The 23,266-nt window shown below is 40.4% G+C and overlaps 1 protein-coding gene across 5 annotated transcripts in view; it reads left to right on the top strand.

The window, feature by feature from the left end:
• Nucleotides 1–23,266, top strand: part of LOC117938592 (anoctamin-4-like) — an 85,338-nt gene that overhangs the window by 35,932 nt on the left and 26,140 nt on the right. For 4 of the 5 annotated variants that reach the window (XM_034863263.1, XM_034863260.1, XM_034863264.1 and 1 more), the window contains 12 exons: nucleotides 3,630–3,830; nucleotides 6,795–6,943; nucleotides 7,224–7,373; nucleotides 8,582–8,682; nucleotides 9,828–9,872; nucleotides 9,962–10,093; nucleotides 10,252–10,358; nucleotides 11,272–11,363; nucleotides 11,544–11,665; nucleotides 13,753–13,887; nucleotides 15,714–15,810; nucleotides 16,980–17,040. In XM_034863263.1, coding sequence (XP_034719154.1) covers nucleotides 3,630–3,830; nucleotides 6,795–6,943; nucleotides 7,224–7,373; nucleotides 8,582–8,682; nucleotides 9,828–9,872; nucleotides 9,962–10,093; nucleotides 10,252–10,358; nucleotides 11,272–11,363; nucleotides 11,544–11,665; nucleotides 13,753–13,887; nucleotides 15,714–15,810; nucleotides 16,980–17,040 — 1,392 coding nt within the window. The remainder of the gene's footprint in view (nucleotides 1–3,629; nucleotides 3,831–6,794; nucleotides 6,944–7,223; nucleotides 7,374–8,581; nucleotides 8,683–9,827; nucleotides 9,873–9,961; nucleotides 10,094–10,251; nucleotides 10,359–11,271; nucleotides 11,364–11,543; nucleotides 11,666–13,752; nucleotides 13,888–15,713; nucleotides 15,811–16,979; nucleotides 17,041–23,266) is intronic. The other variant, XM_034863262.1, reaches the window with a different exon arrangement.

The following is a 23,266-nucleotide window of genomic DNA, read 5'->3' as shown; positions in this document are numbered from 1 at the left end:
CCATAATAATTTTACATAATCCATTTTAGCAACAAAAAATTACAACATTACACGTTACGGCACAAATCTTTTCATTTATCTTTTTCCTGCCTAACTCTACCATGTGTAACGTTAGACAGCCAATCACAATCATTAGATCTTGGTAGACACATGCTGCATGCTTATTGGCTTATTGAGATTTAGTCCTTAGGTGTTGAAGTTTGGTGTAGAATTTTCCGATGCTTCTAATATTAAGGATGCAATTTGATCGGTGACTAAAAACTATTGAATTCTGTACCATCAAAGTGAGAAATTGTCAAAATGAGTGAATGTAAACATTTGTAACATTATCAACTAAAATTTGATTATAACTATGGGAAAGAATGAAGGAGATTATGATTTTAAATGTGATTATGAATGAGCATGTGAAGAAATGTCTACAGTGAGGAAAATAAGTATTTGAACACCTTGCTATTCTGCAAGTTCTCCCACTTAGAAATCACGGAGGGGTCTGACATTGTCATCGTAGGTCCATGTCCACTGTGAAAGACATAATCTAAAAAACAAATCCAAATCAAAATGTATGCTTTTGTAATATTTATTTGTATGATACAGCTGTGAATAAGTATTTGAACACCTGAGAAAATCAATGTTAATATTTGGTGCAGTAGCCTTTGTTTGCCATTACAGAGGTCAAACGTTTCCTGTAGTTTTTCACCAGGTTTGCACACACTGCAGAAGGGATTTTGGCCCACTCCTCCGCACCGATCTTCTCTAAATCAGTCAGGTTTCTGGGCTGTCGCTGAGAAACAAAGAGTTTGAGCTCCCTCCAAAGATTCTCTATTTGGTTTAGGTCTGGAGACTGGCTAGGCCACGACAGAACCTTAATATGCTTCTTCCAGAGCCACTCCTTGGTAATCCTGGCTGTGTGCTTTGGATCATTGTCATGTTGGAAGACCCAGCCTCAACCCATCTTCAATGCTCTAACTGAGGGAAGGAGGTTGTTCCCCAAAATCTAGCAATACATGGCCCCGGTCATCCTCTCCTTAATACAGTGCAGTCGCCCTGTCCCATGTGCAGAAAAAGACCCCCAATGTATGATGCTACCACCCCCATGCTTCACAGTAGGGATGGTGTTCTTGGGATTGTATTCTTCTTCCTCCAAACACAGTTCTGATGTTTTAAAGTGTTGTTTGTCTCCCTGTGATGTATTTTGGTTGGAGTGATTTTCACACTTGTTATTTATGTATTTGACATCGACCCTGTTCAGCACTTTGGTCAACTGTTTTCGTTTTTAAATGTGTTATAGAAAGAAAATTGACATTGACATTGACATTGACAGTTAATGGAATTATGACCAAAAAGTTCTATTTTGGTCTAATCTGACCACATGACTTTCTCCCATGACTCCTCTGGATCCAAATGGTCATTGGCAAACTTAAGACGGGCCTTGACATGTGCTGGTTTAAGCAGGGAACCCTTCCGTGCCATGCATGATTTCAAACGTCTTAGTGTATTACCAACAGTAACCTTGGAAACGGTGGTCCCAGCTCTTTTCAGTTAATTGACCAGCTCCTCCCGTGTAGTTCTGGGCTGATTTCTCACCTTTCTTAGGATCATTGAGACCCCACGAGGTGAGATCTTGCATGGTACCCAGTCCGAGGGAGATTAACAGTCACGTTTAGCTTCTTCCATTTTCTAACATCTTCAACAGTGGAACTTTTTCACCAAGCTGCTTGGCAATTTCATCGTAGCCCTTTCCAGCCTTGTGGAGGTGTACAGTTTTGTCTCTAGTGTTTTTGGCCAGCGCTTTGGTCTTGGCCATGTCAGTAGTTGGATTCTTACTGATTGTATGGGGTGGACAGGTGTCTTTATGCAGCTAACAGCCTCAAACAGGTGCATCTAATTTAGGACAATAAATGGAGTGGAGGTGGACATTTTGAAGGCAGACTAACAGGTCTTTGAGGGTCAGAATTGTAGCTGATATACAGGTGTTCAAATACTTAATTGCAGCTGTATCATACAAATAAATCATACATTGTGATTTCTAGAATTTTTTTAGATTATGTCTCTCACAGTGGAAATGCACCTACGATCACAATTTCAGACCCCTCCTGATTTCTAAGTGTGAGAACTTGCAAAATAGCAGGGTGTTCAAATACTTATTTCCCTCACTGTATGTGAGAGACTAAGGGAAGTGAAAGGGACATGTCAACACATGCCAGAGCGGGGAAGAAAATGTGTGTGAGCTAAAGGGAGAGTTAATATTGGACTTATTTCTACAATGTTGCCAGAAACATAACTGATTCAAATGAATGCTAATGTTGCTCTGTGTCTGCTGGATGTGTAAAAAAGGGGCATGACGGACAGGCCCCTACTCTCTCTATCTTTCAGGTTAAGTGTCTTTGGCCTAAAAAGCATTGAAGTGTTACAGTTGGAGCGAGAAATTAGTAGATATTGTCAGGTTTGAGGAGGGGAGGAGAATGCAGCCGTTTGAAATAATACAAATTTAATCTGAACAAAAATAGTTTTACAAATAGGTAAGCAGCAGGTAAGTAAATCCAGAGACATGAGAAACATGGCAACAAGGGACACGAGGGAATCCTGACACAAAAGAACACTAAATGATCTGACCATGGAAAAGGGGGACACCAAGACTAAATCCAGAGGATAGCTGGGTAACAAGAGGCATGGGAACACAAGGGCTGGGAAACAGGTGAAAGACATCTGACAATCACAAGGGCGGGAAAACTAAAGCAGGAAGTAAAACTAAACAGACCATAAAACAAGACCATCACAATAAACAGGAAACAGAACATATAGAAGACACTCACAAGCGACCACAAGACGGAAACTACAACAAGAGAGCGACCAAGGACTAAGACATGAAACAAAACATGAACAGGATGAAAAAGAACATATACACAAGGCAAGACAGAAAACCAGGCTAAGAAATTAAGACTACCACAATAAGACAAGACAAAAGACCCAAACCATAACATGAATCATAAAGTCTGCTGTTGTCAGCCAGACCTACTCTTTAGAGTTTTTTACTCTAAAGAAGAAATTGATAAGGTAATAAGTTGGCTATTTGGAACTATAGTTGGGGACAACCTAAAACCTACCCATGGCTAATGATCTAGATAGATAGATAGATAGATAGATAGATAGATAGATACTTACTTTATTCACCCCAAAGGAAATTTTAGGCATCCGGTAGCAAGACAACCATAACACAACAAACACATATACACTCATATATCACACATACATAAGAAAAAAGTAAATTAAACACCACTCACAGAAATGCAATGACCTGCCTATTGTAGTGGACAGTAAGTTTATGCGTGAAAGGGTTTTAAAAGTACATTTTCACTGCTTAACCACACTGCCCTTACACAGTGAAACCACCATGCTACATCAGCAATGGTTGGTCAAGACAAAGACTAATACGTTAACTGCTTTCAAAGCTCACTGTGAGCGCTTTTTTAAAAACGTTGTCCTCTTAGTATTCTGTCATATTTTTTGTGTTGTTTGAAAGCAAGAAATAGATCACTAAAGACAAGAAGTGCCAGAGGGTAACTTGATTTAGAAAGGCTTGGAAACATGAGGAAACAAAGTGTCATGGGAAAGTTCTCTGTGTCCTCTAGGAGTGAGTTTGTCTCTACATGGGTCTGAGCCCCAGCGGCGGAGCCCCCACCGACGCAGAGTCCCGCTGCAACCCTCGGCCTCAGGCTACCAGGCAGCGGACAGACCTCTCGCCTTCCCCTCAACTGGGAAGGCAGACATCATGGAGGAATCCTCGTCTCCAGCCGCGGACTCCAGCACTCAAGACGAAGTGCCTCCCGTCGGTGAGACTCTACAGGGCTTTGACTTTCTGTACACGTACTGTACCTTCATTTGTTTTCATTTCTAGAATAGTGTATAAGTGTGTATGTGTGTGTGTGTGTGTGTGTGACACGGCAGTGTGATGTGAGCGCACCGTTTTTAGCAGTGGTGTTGTGCTGGATGTGGTTGCAGGTTACGCTGGCTGCCATGGTTACAATACATACAGTTGTTGGATATTTGGGTTAACATTATGTCTGGTATTATCATACCAATTGGTTCGCTATCACACACACACACACACACACACACACACACACACACACCCATGTTGTCAAATGTCGTGCCACCAATGTAAATTTACGACATCACCGGTAATGTTACAGCTCGCAGGTACGTTAGCTGGTCCTCTTCTGCTTAAAGGAAGTGATTCCTCCCTTGCTAATGATGAACACAACCAAAAGCTACTAATAGCTCTCACTTGTTAATAATGTATTCATAACAATTCTGTGATACCTAGCCTGAATGTTAGAGCAACAGGCAACAAATAAATCCATCTACTATTCAATAGCTCTGTCCACCTTTTGTGAAGGGCCTTGTGTTTTTCTGTCCAAATGGTGCCTGAGAACTAGTCCACATGTACACAGGTATGTTTTAAAATCTTTTTGTGTTGCTTTTTGTGCCTTCTTGTTGAAAGGCAAACTGCATTTTAGGTCACTAAAAAAGACTTTTCAGACACTTTGTTTTCAGTGAGTTTAAATTGAATTGAATTTATACTCTATATTGATCCCCTATAGGGAAATTACAATGTACACACTGTTGTTATTACACACAGGCTCATGCTCAGGTTCTATACATGCACTAATGGAGAGATTTCAGAGTGAGTGGGCTAGCTGTGCTGGACCAGCGCCCTGAGCGGTTGAGGGGGGTTTGGTGCCTTGCTCAAGAGCACCTTGGCAGTGACACAACAACTCTCGACCCACGGACTGAGCTACTGCCACCCCCTAGGAAACATCAGTGTGTACCGTGATGTTCTTTGTAAGGCGTTACATAGGCAACATTTTGTGCGATGGTTCTAAGCTTAATTGTCAACAGGACTTTTTACATGTTTACTCTTTCACTACATTGAGAAACAGAGGCAACCGAATGTTCCACACAGCCAGATGTTCATCTGCAGCCACGTAGCCTCCCAGTAATAGCTTCTTTTAGGCTTTTAATTGACCAACATCTTCTTTTTCGCTTGACTGGCCAACATGGCTTCAGGGTTAGATTTTTCAGGTTAAGGGAGATATTTTTTTTAAGTAGTGCTTTTATGGACAGGTTTTTTTCTTTTGACTGGGGAAGGGAAAATCCCAGTTTACAATACTACCCGTGTACGTGTGGACGAGGCCTTAGTTTAATGAAATGACCGTATCCACTGCCTTTAAGTAGCATGCTCAGAAACCAAGTTTTACTTTTATATCATAACATAACAACTGCAATCAACATAAATCAGACACCAACAAAATGAAGAAGCTTCCCTAAAATTTAAATTTAAAACATGTATAAAGCAAACTATTTATTAATGTGGCTCAGTGGTAGAGCGGTCACCTGCCAATCGGAAGGCTGGTGGTTCAAAGTGTCCTTAGGCAAGACACTGAACCCTGAGTTGCAGAGTGTAAATGTGTGAGTGTTTATCTGATGAGCAGGTGGCATAGTGTGTGAATGGTTCCTGTACTATGTAAAAGCTCTTTGAGTAGTTGTTGAGACTGGAAAACAGTCCATTTGATATTTTGGCTGGACCGTGGTCCAGCAGGGCCGGGGGCCAGCCATACAACGTCAAAACTTTGTCGCTCTATCGCTGAGTGATGAAGTTACACCATTGGTCATAATGAGCGTGTTGGTTAGATAGATAAATAGATAGATAGATAGATATTTATTGATTATTATTGATTGAAAAATAGGAAATTGCGTTGTTACAGCAGCACACATACATCAGTCACACATTACAGAATATAAATATAAATGAGAAATGAGAGACTAGAAAAAAATATACGTACATACAACATATATGAAATAATAATAATAATAAGAATAATAATAAGAATAATAGGAATAAAGTATAAGAACAAATATTTGATTATGTACAGGATGGTACAACAAAATGTGCAACTGCTTAAATAACATGCTACAATGTAAATAAACCAATTGTGCAGGTTGCACTTAGTGCAGTATTGTGGTGTCTAAAAGTCTTATCTAGCACACAGTGATGACATGTTAAAGAGTTATATTGCCTGTGGTAGGAATGATTTACTGTAGCGGTTTGGTTGGCTTTTACCCCGCCAATCAATCAGCTCGTTAACTCAGGGGAAAAGCTGCAGTGTGATGATAAATATAACCCTGGTTTCGGTTCCCATCCCTTAATGAAATGAGATCCCTCTTTAATGGCGTTTCAGGCAGTCTTTTGTGATGTGTTCATCATGGTCATATTGTATTGGCGATGAAATTCTGAGGAACTGGTCAGGACTACTACAGATTGTTTGTTTATGCATTGTTTTGCACCCAGATGAAGAGTAAAGACAGATACAGTCTAATAAGGGGAGAACTTCTACTCTCTGGAAACGTCCGGCTTATGAACTGGTTCGTGGGGGAACTGCAACCAAATTCTTGTTATATGACCAATGGGTGAAATTACTATGTTTAATGTAAAGGTGTGGCTCGTTGGTGCACCCACAGAGACTCTTCAACCGACTCTACTGTTCCCATTAGCTCGCAGAAATTGTAAAAGATTGTATTAGTATTAATTTCTATGGTCGTGCCACCCGCACCTAAACTCTTTTGTTTCTTTAGCCAGTTGCCTTGTTGGGGAACAAAGTGGAGCAATAAGCAGCCAAAAAGACAGGTTTTTGTTCTAAGAAATTGGTTGAGACCAAAACAGAGCTAAATGGAGATGACCAGACAGTGGTAACCGTGCAGCATCATTACTTACACTCTGTTCATCTTTCCTCCAGCTGTGAAGGATGTTAACGTGCTGCTTGAGAGAGAAATGTCCGAGGGCATAAGCAGCCCATCCAGACACAACGACTCCACCCTGCTGAACCTGGAAAACAACAGCAGCATCCTCGATGACAACACAAAGTCGGATTCTGGCCTCCCGGAGGTCAGTGGTGAAACTAAATCTCTGGGCTCCCTGAGGTCATTGCTGCTTTCATCCCAACTGAAGAAATAAGCCAGTGTTGGACAGGAGTAGTTTGTAGAGTGATGTGTGTAAAGGTAACACACATTTTTTCATCCATCCATGATAAACGATAGATGAAAAATGAGATAAAAAAGGTAGTAGACTCTAACCTCTCAATGGCCAGTTACTATTCACTCCTGATTCTTACTCTCTATCTTGTCTGTCTGTCTGTGTGTTATCTGTCTGTCTGTCTGTCTGTCAGGGGAGAGGGAAGTCCAGCGGCCTGTGCTTCAGCGATGGAAAGAGTCGCATTGACTACATCCTGGTTTACAGAAAGTCCAGCTCGCAGTCCGAGAAGAGGGAGATATTTGAGAGGAACATGCGTGCAGAGGGCTTACAGATGGAAAAGGAGGTAAAGAACATTTACATTCACCCCCTTCATGCCCCACCCCTGACGTGATGGAGATTAGGTATTCCATTGGAGTTAAAACCGTTGTGTGGACAGAGATTGTTTTTGTACAAAACGCCGCTTAAAAATGGAAATAAATATGATATATGGGTTTCTTTTTAACCAAATTACAACAAAAAATGGATTGGATTTCTTACAACACTCTTTGCAAATACAGTTGATCACTTTCATTCCTGACTAAACTCATCTTTACCGCTGATCTTAACTATAAGTCAAAATAATTTCTGCTTTTTTAAATCAAATATTTGGAATAATTCTATATAAATGAGGGTAACTGACCATGATTTCCAAAAAGTGGTAGGAAAGTGGAGTTAGTGAAGACTTAAAAAAAGTCAAAAAAAAAAGACAAAAATGTCAAATGTATGTCTATTTTTGACCCGGGAGGTCAACAGAAGGGTTAAAAAAAAAACGATAACTGCAAATAAACACAAAGCTTGATAGGTTCCAGTGCTGGCAGAGAATACGCTTTGCTTTGAGCACAGCTGCATTCATAGTGTGTAACATGAGCAACATCAATACCAATTTCTGTGAAGAAGCAATTTAATGCTCCGTCCTATAATGCATGCAATCTCAATGGCCATATTGCTGGATTTTAAAATGCCTGGAGCCTTTGTGCCCAGTCTGACAGCACAGTTTATCGGTGAGCCACCACTTACAGAGCTGAAACAAATATGCTGATCACCATTTTCTCCCCTCCGCTTCTTATTTAGCACTTCTTATTTCAAGTGTCACTTGAACAAGTGGAACATCTGGATGCTGTATTGTATTGTATGTGTGTGTGTGTGTGTGTATGTGTGTGTTAACTCAATGCAGTAGCATCAAGGGCATCATTATCTAGAACATGCAGTTAGGGGAAAATGGTTCTTGTCTCCTTCAACAGATCATGTGTGTTGTTTTTTTGCATGAGTCATTTTTATATTTTTAGGTCTCTTTCTAGTTTAGAGTTATTGTTTTTAATTACTTTTAGACTGACTCGTACTCTATCAGGAAGTACAAACAGGTGAGGATAGCAGAACCTAGCAAACCTATTGGCAATAGTTCAATAGATGTTGATGGAGCTGCCTGCACCAAGATGATATTTTATAGTCCTCCCCTATTTTAAAAATCTTTTTTTATGCTTAAATTAAATTGCATGTCTGGTTTCTTTACAGGCCTCCATAACAAACAGTGACGTGCTCTTTCTGAAGATCCATGCGCCGTGGGATGTTCTCTGTCGCTACGCTGAGCTCATGAACATTCGCATGCCGTTCAGGTGAGACAACAAACCTAAAAGTAGTAAGAGTTTTCTGTCAAGAAACAAAGTTATTTTACATTCACTGTGCCTCAACAAAAGGTCTAAAAATCACCTGATCTGATGTAAAATGAACACAGCCTCTTAATTCTGCATTGGGTGTCTGTTCATGCTTGTGGAAACAATGCCAATGTCAATTAGGATCCTTTGTTTTGGTGGACAAGTACATGATGTGATTTGTGAAGAAAGCAGATGGGAGGATGTTTAAAGGTCCCTTGATATGGTACTCTTTGGATGCTTTATATAGACCTTAGTGGTCCCCTAATACTGTATCTGAAGTCTTTTTTAAATATACCTTAGTGGTCCCCTAATACAGAATCTGAAGTCTATTTTATATAGACCTTAGTGGTCCCCTAACACTATATCTGAAGTCTCTTTTATATAGAACTTAGGGGTCCCCTAACACTGTATCTGAAGTCTCTTTTATACTGACCTTAGTGGTCCCCTAATACTGTATCTGAAGTCTCTTTTATATAGAGTTAGGGATACAATAAATATATGCTCTTTGAGGGGCTGATGCATTTTGTCCCCACCGGAGATAGATAGCAAATGCAGGAATAAGTAGAATAGAAAGGGGTGGGGGGGAATCCCCCCCACTCAGCGAATAGTTAAATATGTGACCTAAGGTACTTAACTTGTGTGCGTAAGATGCTTTTTTTAATTTTATTTTTTACCCAAACCATAATCTTTTCTTTAGCCTAAACAAGGAGTTTTGTTGCCTCACCCAAAATTGTTTCCACGGTACCGGCACGTGACAGTTCGGTTGTGGACAAAACATGCTAAATACATTTCCTTCTTCATAAAATACTTTGTGAATATTTAAAATCCTGCATTGTTTAGATGCTAGCTTGGGATTTTCTTCTTCACAGCCTTTGTCGTTGCATTGCTGCGCTTCTTTGCACGTTACTGTTTTCACCATTGCACCTCAGCACTACTAGTGGTTGAAGAACTCCAGTGGCTAGCTGAATGTTTGTATTATAAGTTGTGTTATCATACTGATTATTGGAAGACAACAATATTTATGGTAAAAACTTAGAAGTAGAACTGATACCTATATTATCCTCTGAAGTATCATGTACTAAGGTATTTGTTCCTACATATTCCAGGAGGAAAATCTTGTACATGCACCGACGGCACAAGTTCATGAGCAGGTGAGTGTTCAGTCAAAGAGGCAGCATGAGATCAGCTGACGAGGCAAAACTCCCCTCTGGCAGCTTTAAACAGAAACTTCACTTTGTAGGATGGAAAAGCGCATAAACAAGTTTCGTGGCTGGCTTCCTCGCAAGCCCATGAAGTTTGACAGCGAAACTCTGCCCGACCTGGAGGAGAACGAGAGCTTCACCGCCCCCTTCAGTCGATCAAGGATACATCAGTGAGTTTTTACGGAAGAGCCCTTTAAAAATTCAATCGTGAGAATTAGCCTTGAACTTTATCTAACACAGACACACAGGCACACACACACACACACACACTCACAGAAATATCCTTCACAGCAGATGGATTTGTAATAACTGGTTCGTTTCACTGTAGTTTCATCATCCACAACAAAGACTCTTTTTTCAACAACGCCACCAGAAGTCGCATTGTCCACCACATCCTTCAGCGGGTCAAATATGAGGAGGGAAAAAATAAGATGGGTGAGTTTTCCCACAGGCATTATGAAACATTCTAAAAATATTTGAAATGTGAGGAAAATGGTGGCAGGAAAGAGAGTCTATTCACTGTGTGCAGACTATAAACAAGGTCGTTGCTAATCAAAATGGTTCCTCCCAATCTCATGATTATCTGTTCAGCCCGGGTCGGGTGGTTTTCTCCAATTTCCGCTAGCAAAGACAACGAAAGCATAGCTAACTGCTCAGGCAGAAGAACATGCAGTGCAATGGGTCCAGTGTACAATGATTTTTACAAAGCTAACAGCTTTATAGTAGGCTACTTGTATAATTCATTTTAACATCTAGAGTGTATTCCAAATGGTTCCTCAGATTTTCTTGATTGTCCATTCAGCACGGTTTGGTCATTTTCCACAATTTCCATTAGCAAATACAACAAAAGTATAACATAGAAAATGGCAAAAATCACATTTTCATGATCATCTGTTCAGCCGTTTGGTAGTTATCTCCAATTTCCGTTAGCAAAGAGACCAATAATGTGGCTAACTGCTAAAGCAAAATGACATACATTGGGTTCGATGGACAGTGCTTTTTACAGACATTTACAAAGAAAATAGCTTTATAAGTAACTTTTTTAAATGATTTTAACATCTAGAGTGTTATATTTAAAATGGCTTCTCCCATTTTCTTGATTATCCAGCAAGGTTTGGTCGTTTTCCCCGATTTCCGTTTGAAAATACAACAATAACATAGCTAACTGCTAAGGCAAAGCAACATACAATGGGTTCAGATGAACAGTGCTTTTCACAAACATCCTTTGAAGGAGTACAGGGCATGGTGTTGTGCTAATACACTGAGGATTTTATTCCAAAAAGTTTGAATTTTGAATAAAAGTAATTATTATAAACTACAATCTACACTGCTTGACTGACGGCATCAGGCTCCTGTTTCTCTTCTGGTTTGTGTTTGATTCCAGGGCTCAATCGTCTTTTGAGCAATAATTCATTTGAGGCAGCCTTCCCTCTTCATGAGGTAATTTGGCTGATCTCCATAAAGCCATTCATTCATTCAATTCTGTTACGTTTTTAAGTCATACCTTCTTCCTGTGTCATGTATGGCTGTCATGGATTACATGAACTGATATTAAAGCAATGCCTACATAGATTATGTTTCTCCATGTATATGTTTGTGTGTGTGTCTGGACTTTAACAGGGGAGCTACCACAGCAAAAACTCCATCAGAACACACGGAGCAGAGAACCACCGGCACCTGCTGTATGAATGTTGGGCCTGGTGGGGGGTTTGGTACAAGTACCAACCGCTGGACCTCATCAGGTAACTATTTTCAGACACTTAGGACCTAACCATGGTTTGGGTTTCTGTTAGAATTAGAATGCCTTAAATAGAATTAAATACCTTTATTGTCATTATACACAAGTACACGGTATTTGTGCAACGAGATTAAAGCAATCCCTTTACAGCGTTGACACAAAAAATATAAGAATATATAAGATAACAGTACAAAAAATCATTAATCAAAAATATAAAGTCAGAGACATAAAGTGTAGGTAGTGCAGAGAAAAAAGAGAGGGGCGGGGGGTGCTGGCGCACAGTCCTGAGTCCCGAGATATACATGTATAAATCAGCTTGAATACACATTGTGTAAACATAGATACGTGTTAACAATTAATAAATGATATTGCACAGTGATGAACTGAAATGATTAAGTACTAATATTAAATAAATACATATTGCACAGTAATGGAAAGGTTAATGTATTAAATATTGTACTGTATGAAATGAAATTGCATATATTCCAGTGTCCTATGAGGTATTATATAACAGTAACAGTATAAAAATATTACACAGTCGGAGGGAAGGGAGAAGACAGTCCGGGGGCTGGGGGTGGGGGTGTGTGGATTGGAGTCAGTGCATATGTGAGTTCAGGGTGGTTATGGCCTTGGGGAAAAAACTGTTCTTGAGTCTGTTGGTCCGTGCTCTGATGCACCTGTAGCGCCTTCCTGAGGGCAACAGGTCAAACAGATCAGAGCCGGGGTGAGAGCTGTCCTTGATGATGTTCTATGCTCTGCTGAGGCAGCGGGAGGTGTAGATGTCCATCAGGGAGGCGAGAGGGCAGCAAATGACCTTTTGTGCTGACTTTACAACCCTCTGCCGCCTCTCCCTGTCTGCCACGGTGCAGTTGCCGTACCATACTGTGATGCAGTAGGTCAGCAGGCTCTTGATGGATGAGCGGTAGAAGGTCAGCAGCAAGTTGGAGTCCAGGTCGTAGTTCCTGAGGACCCTCAGGAAGTGTAGTCGCTGCTGGGCCTTCTTGATGACTGTTGTGTTTGGTTTCCCACTGCAGTTATGCAAGCGCACTAAAAAGCTAAACATGACATAATTACGTCCTGTTGGCATCATATACAGTATGTGAGCAGCGTTGTGTCCCCTATCCGCTGTTGAAATATTTTGTATTTTTTTCCCAACTAACTGCTGAGTTATTCTCTTCTCTGATAGTCCGACAGCTGTCTGCTCTGAGCGCATTACCGTCCACACTAAGATCTGAGCTATTCCTTTAAGCTGCTATGAATACCACAACGATAGCCTGCCAGAGCTTACTGTATTTGGTCTGAAAGACCAAACCGTCCAAATAAATGCTTTCACACTAGAAACGACGTGGACCCTTGTTTAGTTTGGTCCAGACCGAGACTACCTCTTTACATTGGACCAAATTTTGTCTGATGGGTCCGGACCGTGGTCCAAGGCAGGTCGCACACCTGTAATTTTATGATCGGATCAAACTGAAAAGCCGGAAAGTCTGGACCAAACGAGGTAGGTATGAAGCCCCATTAACCCTTGTGTTGTCTTCCCTTCGACCGTACAACTTTTAGTTTTTTTTGGGTCAAAATTGACATCTTTTGGTTGTCTTGTTCAAACCCTTTGTTGCTTTTCTCCTTGATTTGCCAGTTTTTTTCTGCGCCTTTTGGCGTTTTTGTGTGTTTCCCCCACGTTTTTGAAGCTTTTTTTTGACATTTTAGTGGCTTTGTTCATTGGTCTTTCATAAAAAAAGGTTTTTGGAATGCTATGAAATTGAATAAAACATTCAAATTTAAAGAAAGCAGTGGGCTGAAAATTTATTTTACTTGTGTGGAACAATCTACGTTATTTTTCTGAAAATTTGGTTGAAAGACACTTTTCTGATAAAGAGTTTTCTTATCAAAATGGGTCAAATTTGACCCGAGAACAATACATGTGTTAAAGAGGTTTGAATGACACATCTATAATGGAAACATTATAACAGGTAGTCCCACTAATACATTTTCTCTGAACTGTCTAAAGACATCAGGATATAAATCTGCTGTTTTACCGGATACAGTTTATTTTTAAATAAAACTCAAATCAATGTTTTTTTGTCGTTTTAGGAGGTATTTTGGGGAGAAGATCGGTCTGTACTTTGCCTGGCTCGGCTGGTACACTGGGATGCTGTTTCCTGCAGCTCTGGTCGGTCTCTTGGTATTCCTGTATGGCCTCTTCACTCTGGAGCACTGCCAGGTCAGGTAAACACACCTCATCTCTTTTCTGACAAATATAGGTGTCCCCAGAGTTGTCAGAGTTGTATTTAAAGCATTTAAAAATATGTTTTTAAAGAGTTTCTAGGGAAGAACAAGCCTTGGTTTCAATAAGTACAGATCAGATAGACAATGTAGTAAGTGAAGAAGTCAGGTAGCTTTTTTCTTAATGCAAAACTAATTTGTTATTACGGTTGAGTCTGAAATTGTGAAATTGAGTCTGAAATTGTCCCAGGCAGTATCGGATGCCTGTTAAATGAAATAAAGGAAAATAAACTTATTCAGGATTCTCTGGTAAAGAAAATTCTTAAAGTTCCCATGGCATGAAAAGCTCACTTTATGAGTTTTTTTTTTATATGAGTTCCCCCAGCCTGCCTATGGCCCCCCCAGTGGCTAGAAATGGTGATAGATGTAAACCGAGCCCTGGGTATTCTGCTCTGCCTTTGAGAAAATGAAAGCTCAGATAGGCAGATCTGGAATCTTAAGGTTACCTACCCTTTCTCTGCTTTGCCCACTCAGAGAATTTAGCCCACCCATGAGAGAGAGACGTCATGACTTTCAGACAAGCAAAGTGGCAGTTGGTCAAGGCCACAGCCCCAGCCTCCTGACCTTCCCCCCCTCTCCTCCTTAATAGCTACAAACTCCGAAATGGCACATACTAAGGAAAGCTCATTGTAGTACTGGTGATAGGTGTAAACCGAGCCCTGTATCCTGCTCTGCCTTTGAAAAAATGAAAGCTCAGATGGGCCGATCTGGAATCTTGCTCCTTATGAGGTCATAAGTACAGTACTTGGAGACCACTAAGGCTTATATAAAAGAGACTTCAGATACAGTATTAGGGGACCATTATTGTCTAAATGAAAGAGACTTCAGATATGATATTAGGGTACCACTAAGGTGTATATAAAAGAGACTTCATATAGAGTATTAGGGGACCACTAAGGTCTAATTAAAGGCATCTAAAGAGCACCATGTCATGGGACCTTAAACCTAAATAATAAGGTTACAGAATTTGCTACAAAATCAGACCTGGAGGCATGAAACATGTATTTGTAAAAATTGGTCGAACTTACAGTTAAGTTCTGCAGGAAAGTTTTGGGAACCTAAAGGCTGATTGAAAATATATATTCTTAAGTGAGTTTTTGAGTTGTCTCTCAACAACAACAACACACGTAAAGTGTTATTGTTTGCATTTCTTTTTAAATATTGAAAGTGAAACTTTGTTGATTTTGCATACCAACCTAAAATAAGAGCAATGACTGCTCACCATTGAGTTTGTTAGAAGCCTCTGGGTGTTTGAGAGCCTCTCTTACTCTGTTGTCAAACTTCCAACATAAGGGACCACTAAGGACTAAATAAAAGAGACTTCAGATACATTATTTGGGGACCACTAAGGTCTACATAAAGGAGACTTCAGATACAGTATTAAGGGACCACTAAGCTCTACATAAAAGAGACTTCAGATGTGGTATTAGAGGACCACTAAGGTCTATATAAAAGAGACTTCAGATACAGTGTTAGGGGACCACTATAAAAACGTCCAAAGAGCACCATGTCATGGGACCTTTAAGATGTAAATGAAAATGTGCTCTTTATCCCCTTATAAGACTGAAGTCTGAAACACTGTGCAGTGCCACAGAATAAGATTGCGTGGTGAAGTTTTTTTTTCAGAAAAAACATACTTTTAACAAATCAGATAAAACAGAACAGTTGCATCAGTTTGGGGTTTTCTATGGTTTTCTATGCCCAAATGTTGCTGGTCATTGTAATACCAACTTCACCAGATGTTGATAGGGTAACATGTTGTTCTCCAGTAAAGAAATCTGCCAGGCCACTGATGTCATCATGTGCCCCATCTGTGACCAGTACTGCCCCTACCTGAGACTGTCAGACAGCTGCATCTACGCCAAGGTACTGTCACCAGACACCTGCACTTTGTCTTTGTACTCGTGGGAAATGTGTTAGAAGCCAACTCATCAATATGTTACTTTTACTGTAGACAATCCTGCACACTCTCAGTTAAGGCCAACTCTAATCACAGGGAGAAACTAAGAATCATTCTCAACTGTTGGGCACTCCAGTATTGTGTGTGTGTGTTTCACAGCTATTTGGGAATATTCCCAATCTGACTGTAGATTTTAACGCTGACATGCCACGAGGTTGAGATAACCGAAAACCCCTCCAGCAGCACAGTCGCAGAGCTGGGAGGTTAAAAGACACCAACGTAATAAGTACCTGCTTCAGCGGAATATGTAGCAGTCTTGTAGTAGCTAGTTTTGCACGCCAGACAGATCTCCACACTGCGGTTTTAGCGCTACGCCACCTCTGGAAAAGTAGTAGTAGGCCTACATGTAGTTGTCATAGTAATAACCTAACTAACCTTATTATTTGGATATTAATCAATCTAAACAAGGACTTTGCCACACGTTAAGCCGTGAGAAAGATGTTTTAAAGGTTGAAACAGACTTTAATAGATGCAGTTGTTATTGATTGATTCATGCAATATTGTTATATTTGCATCACATGTGAGTGGACAGAAGGATGCGTACACAGGCTTCACTTGTCAATGTTGTAAGGGGTTTGGTTTTTGGACTTTATGCACTCTCTTTGACTGTGGCCATTTAGACTTGGCCCTCTTTCATCTGTGTGTATGTGTGTTGTTGTGCCTGCTTGTCTCTGTCACTCTCTGTTCAGAAACAAATGGATGTGTGGAACAAGTAGGCCGATGTAATTTAGACAGAATGTGCATCTGGTGTGAGAGAGATGGATATTGTTTTAGCCTACAGTGGTTGTTTGGTATGGCACATGCATGCTGCACTATGGGCTTAAGATGTGTAAATGCCTTGTATTTTGTACCATACAGTCACACAATTAAACTGCAGTCATGAGTGATTGTTGATGCAATATTGTATGTAAATAAAGCTTGGCTGATGTCTGTGTAGGTTGGACGGGGGCGATAGTTAGTTGTGATGGTGGGAGGGCTTTCAAAAAGTGGTAGCCCTGGGGTCCCATGGTTCTTTAATGCAGCATTGGTCATTCTGCATTCATATTCATTTGTGATCTTACTATCTTCTTCTCAGGTCACCCATCTCTTTGACAATGGTGCAACTGTTTTCTTTGCTGTATTCATGGCTGTTTGGGGTAAGTCAAAACCCTTTACATTTCTGCACAAACTTTTAGCTGTTTCTCTTTCCAGAAATACTGTTTAGATGTACTAACCCTTCTGTTGTCTTCAGGTCATATTTGACCCCTTTTCAAAAGGTTTCTAAATCAGAAATGTGGGTGTCTTTCAAACAAATTGCCCAAAAAAGTAACGTGGATGGTTCCCTACAACGCTCCACAATAAGTACAAAACGGAAAGCTGGGCTAATCACACACCTAGCAAAGCAACTACAGCATTCATTTGGAGTTGTGATTAGGTGTACCTGTGACCTGGAAGTCGGGTATTCACTCTGCAGGTAGCTCTGTTTTGTTCTTTGCCAGCTGCCGGGGAAAAATCTGCTCTCAGTATGCAGTGTCTCTGAGGTTGAGGATGGGTCGCCCACTACACTCAATATTTCAAACAGCAAACAGAAGTCTGGCACAGTGCTCACTCCGCATAAAAGGCTACATCACATCATTTTTAGCAAACTTATCGGAGAACAAGGGAAAAGCGGCATAACCGATCTGTGTTAAACATACAGTTAATAGGCATGACCAAATATTCATTAGCCCAGCTTTGCTAAAAACACAGCACGTTAGCATGTAGTTCCAAAAGGTTGAGCCTCTCCTCTGTAAGCGTAGCTCCCATGGCGCCGTTTTAATGCTACGAAGCCATCACCGGCTGTTAGCATCCAATGACTGCCATTCATTTTGAATTCACTTTGACAACAAATAACTTTAAATCTGAAGCGTTTCAAGACTATATTTGTCCGTTGTTTATTTCTAAAGAAACACAACAATGTATAAAAGGCTCCTTTACCTTGTAGCTCACATTATGGCTCCGTAGCAGACGTTTTTGTAAAAATAGGCTAACGGTTGCGTCATGAGCACGCGAAGCTCGAAGACAGTTTGGACTTCCATCAGCTGTTTAGGTTTAATTACTAATGTTAACTAGCATATTAGTTAGCAGTAATTAGCCTGTGTCTATGTTGTATCCTAACATACTGTACACCTATGCTCACCGTCTTTGCTGATTGGGAATGATTGAGATTTCTCTTGGCACAGCTACCAGAAGACTTACAACTTTCAAACAGGTTGCTTACGTCGTCAAGTTCAATTTGAGGCTGCGTAGTAACGCTCAGCTATCACTGGAAAAGTGCTTTTAATATCTTTCACTGGTCTCCGTCCAGAACACTGGGACCTGTTGGTCCACTTCTTTAACTGTCTATGTGTAGTTCAGTATCAAGCCTGCCTGTAACCCGACAACGTTTCAACTGACTCTAGAAGTTTCGACTCTACTCAACTGTCCTGCTGTTACATAAACTAACCACTGACAGTTGCCTTGTTCACTGGCTCATGGTGGTGAATGAATTTGGGGAAACACAATGGATGATTGGCAGATTTTTTTAGCGTAGCTGGGCTTCCTTACACTTATACAGTGCTACGTTTATAAGTGAGTTGCTAACTTTTTCTGCTGTTTGGTGCTGGGTAAGTAGCGCTCAGTGGGTTTTATACTGAAAATAGGTGTCCTGTCGGCAACTGTAGGTGGCACTGATTGGAACAGTGAGACTGATCCAAAACATTAAAGTTACAGGTTATAAAACCAAAACAGTGAGCTGAAAGACACAACAACGCGCCCTAAAACCCACATTACACATAGTCATTTGACCCATTTTCCATATTCAGAAATATTAATAAAGTGCAGCTTTAACTTACATTTTTTCTTCCATTTTTTTATTGAAATTTTGTAACCATTTCTAAAATGTCTCCAAAAACTTGTATTTCTACCTTTAAAGAGTGACATATTATTGCATAGCATGTAGATCGTACATAATTTTAAAGGGAATGCCTTTACTATACAGTACAGTATTCATCACGAATATTAAATGGCCACATTTTCATTTATTTTTGGTAAAAGCCAGAAGGATGAGGAGGCTGTCAGCGCTGAACGAGGTCCCAGGGTATAGAAGGTTGCAACAAAGAGTTTGTGTAGGGTTCATATTCCTCTGCTGCGGACACAGCAGGCGACAAAGCAGCAGCTCCATTATCATCATATAGCTTATAGCTGGCCTGTTTGTAAATGTCTCGGTGGAAGGATGAGGGGGCTGGGGAATAGAAAAGAAATGGGAAAAATCACTCTACTGACAAAAACAATACACAGACAAAAAAATTATTACAACCTAAAAAAATAGACTGACAAAGGCATTTCAATTGAACTGTGGCAGGTGAGACAGTTCTCACCCAGAAAGAGACAGCTCTCACATTTCCTGCTGTTTCTTTCACTTTACTCCATGCCATTTAATCAGAAAAATTCTTATACGAGTTAGTGAGTTGTGTCTCAGCAACAACAACACACGTAAAGTGTCATTGTTTGTAATTCTTTTTAAATATTGACAATTAAACTTTGTTGATTTTGCATACCAACCTAAAACAAAAACAATGACTGCTCACCATTGAGTTTGTAAGCAGCCTCTGGGTGTTTGAGAGCCTCTCTTACTCTGTTGTCAAACTTCCAACATCTCAGCATGAAGAACAGAGCCAAACACAGCTGGAGGGCAAAGGTCAGCGTGGCCAGCAAAAATATGGTGTTGTTAACTGTTGAGGGTAAAGAGGACACAAAGGATTTCATTGTGGTTTGTACCTTAAAGCAGAAACGGGACACAAACACCAATGCCAGGGCATTTTCATTTAAACCAAAGGTGTGTCATTGTCACTTTTTAAAGGAGACCTTTTCATATCTATAATGTTACAATTTGTAGTGTTCATAGCAAAAGTTTCAACTCATGAGGAAACTGTATTTAAAAGAGCCAACACCTAAGATTTCCAACTGTTTTGAACGCTCTGGGTTATGCAGTGTTTACGTAACATACACTGCTACATGTAGCCACATGCTAATGACAGGGAAAGCAGTAATCTTGGTTGCAAAAGCTATTTTCTGCACAATGGCGGTTTATATTCCTGCTGGAAGATGTTCTGTTGGGTAGGATTAGGTGAGTATAGCAGTAGAAAGTGCTGCTATACTCCATTAAAATCAACTGCTAACTACAGTACATGTAGATACATGCTAACCCTAATATTTGGTTTAAAGGCCTTTATCTGTGATTTTTGACAGCAGAAAGTGGTGTTAAACATTGAGCACAGCGCCACCTTTAGCCCAGACTAAACCTAGCTTTTTTAAACTGAAATGGGGGTGCGTTGAACACACTCTTTTGTGCGCAAGCAATCTGCTTCTTTTTTTTTTATTACCACGAGTTTACAGACACGTCTCTGCTGATTGATTATCACCTGTGACCAGAGATGGGAAGTACTTGTATTGGTCTATAGTAATTTTGTTATTTGTGTTCTTCCCCTGTTACCTACGTTACACCTGGTTGTTGATTCGATATAATGGCGATCGTTGAACCGCCCCGCTCACAGTCATATTTACATGCTACAGTTACACTGCATTAAGACATAACTAATACTGGGTTTATTGTTATTATTAGACATCACATATATGATTCCTATGCACTGTGTATGGTAGCCTTTACAATATTATTTATTTCTTTGCAGAACCACACACACACACACACACACACACACACACACACACACAGTTATAGCAGAGCTACCCACACCCATGTTTGTACTGTTGCTTGACTCTAGTAAAGCATCAACAGAGAGAAGTTGTCTCCGTCCGTGTGTTAACAAACACACCTGGGGCCAAGTTGGAAACCAGAATCAGTCCTAACCTAGTCCTCACTAACAAGTTTACAATCATTTCACTGCCATTACTGTTATTATTGCTTGCGTACATCAATACCGAATTTAATATAATTGGATGGGTTTAGTAATATGTCATGGTCGACCGTGTCAAATGCAGCACTGAGATCAAGTAATACTAATACTGTAGTTTTACCATTATCTGTGTTAAGGTGGATGTCATTAAAAACTTTGACAAGAGCCGTCTCAGTGCTGTGGTGTGGTCGGAAACCCGACTGGAAGGCATCAAAACTGTTGTTTAGTGACAAGAAATGGTTGAGTTGTTGAAAATACGCTTTTTTAATGCTTTTACTCAAAAATGATTGATATGGGCCATGTTTGATATGGGCCTATAGTTGTTCATTAGTGACTTGTCTAGATTGTTCTTTTTTAAAAGTGGCTTGATGACGGCAGTGCCTGTGGGAAGACGCCTGAAAGAAGAGACGTGTTCACAATCTGTAGGGGATCACATACACATTTTTGAAAACACCCGTTGGTAGAATATCAAGTCAACAAGAGGTTTTCAGATGTTGTATAATGTCCTCCAGGTTTTTTATGGTTAATTCTAGAAAATTGTGTCATATTGGAACTTGTTCTGCCTCGACACTGGGACAACATATACCCTGGACTTGATATGGAGGCACCGACTGTCTAATCTTTGAAAAAGGAGGCAAATTCACTGCAGGCCTAGTTCAGATGCTACTGGTACTGGAGGGTTTTTTAACCTATCAACAGTAGCAAACAAGGCATGTGAATTATTATTGTTTCTGGCGATAACGTCAGAGAAGAAGGACCGCCTTGCATTCCTCAGTTCCAAATTATAAAAGCAAAGTCTCTCTTCATAGGTGTTATAATGGACCTGGAGATTAGTTTTTTGCCACCTGCGTTCAGTTCTTTGACATTCTCTCTTTCCTGTTCTCACCAATATGACATTTCTCCATGGAGATCTTTTCTTACCAGAGATAGCTTTGACCTTAGTGGGAGAAATGGCATCAATAACATTTCTAATTTTACAGTTGAAATTATCTACAAGCTCAGGGACTGACAGCCCAGAGAGGGCGGGTGTGGAGGAGAAAAGCTCAATTAATGATTCACTGGTGTTTTCAGTGATACGTTTTCTGATTATCTTTGTTTGGGCCCTTTCTGGCACAGAGATAGTGCCGTTAAAGAAAACACAGGATTGATAAGAGAGCAACGTCAGTCACCACAACCTTGGAAATGTTCAGACCCTTGGAGACAATCAGGTCCTGAGTGTGCCCCTTATTGTGAATGGGCTCTGTCACATGCTGAGTCAGTCCATAATTCTCAAAAACACAACACAGTTCTTTGGTCCCCCTGCCTTGGGGGTTGTCAACATGAATGTTAAAATCACCCATAATGATTACACAATCAATTTGATATAGGGATATGGGGTTTGACTGTAATGGCTGTAATGATAGTGGATGGTTGCTAGCTGGCTGGGGGCTGACTGTGGATGTGTCCCCGGGGCTGTAATGATAGTGGATGACTGCTAACTGGCTGGTGGCTGACTGTCCCGGGGGCTGTTGTCAGCTCTCATCCCGCCTGAAGCCTCACAGTCCGGGAGTCTGAGGCAGACTGACGAGTGTGCTAGCTACCTGAATTAACATTAGATTAGTTGTCTATCTATACAGTTAACATTACTGATGAATTTGTGGGTTAGACCAGAGTTGTTAACCGTTAAAACAATCATACTAAAAATAACTAAGCATGTTGAACGGGGTTGTAATCTTACGTTACCCACCACGATTTACATTAGCAATAGCTACTCGTCAACCAAGACCTTTACAGTAGACACTAAGGCACTTTTCCTCTTCCTTCCCCTGACAGGTTGGTAGCGGAATTGTCCATTACTGTTACCATTACCATTATTCTTATGTCTCATTTTAATAAGTTAATGAACCACTTAAACAATTGTGGAAACAGTATTTTAAGATATAAATTAATCTTTGGTATTGGATTGATCAATATTGAAACCAATCAATATCAATATATAAGCTTCTTATCTGTTTTATAACTGTGTTGCAAAGGGGGATGTAATCAATGACAAAACAATGCCATGTGGCAGAAAAAGTTTTATTATGATTACTGAGAACCCCCCTTTCCCCCCCCAAAAAAAGAAAAGAATCAAGGTTTGTATGGAATCGTGGTTCTAAAATCGTGATACGAACCGACCCCTGGGTTTGGTGTATCATTACAGCCCTACTTAGATTTACCATTCCTCTTCTATTACCTATCACAACATAGATTAACATAGGAACAACATAGGAATTATTTAATACACAGGGCCCAGGCTTGTTCTTATGAGTGCCACTAGGCGTGCAGTCTGGACCCGGCACATATCAGTTAAAGCTTGTTGCATTTTGTACACAAGATGCTTGTCGTTTTACTTTCATTGATTGAGTGGAAACAAGGGCAGTTTGATGCTAGGGACGAAGGATGGTAGAAGGAAAGGGGGGGGGGGGGG

The sequence above is a fragment of the Etheostoma cragini genome, chromosome 23 (genome assembly GCF_013103735.1).
Source record: "Etheostoma cragini isolate CJK2018 chromosome 23, CSU_Ecrag_1.0, whole genome shotgun sequence".
In the NCBI taxonomy this organism is placed as follows: Eukaryota; Metazoa; Chordata; class Actinopteri; order Perciformes; family Percidae; genus Etheostoma; species Etheostoma cragini.
This window is presented reverse-complemented; position numbering and strand designations above follow the sequence as displayed.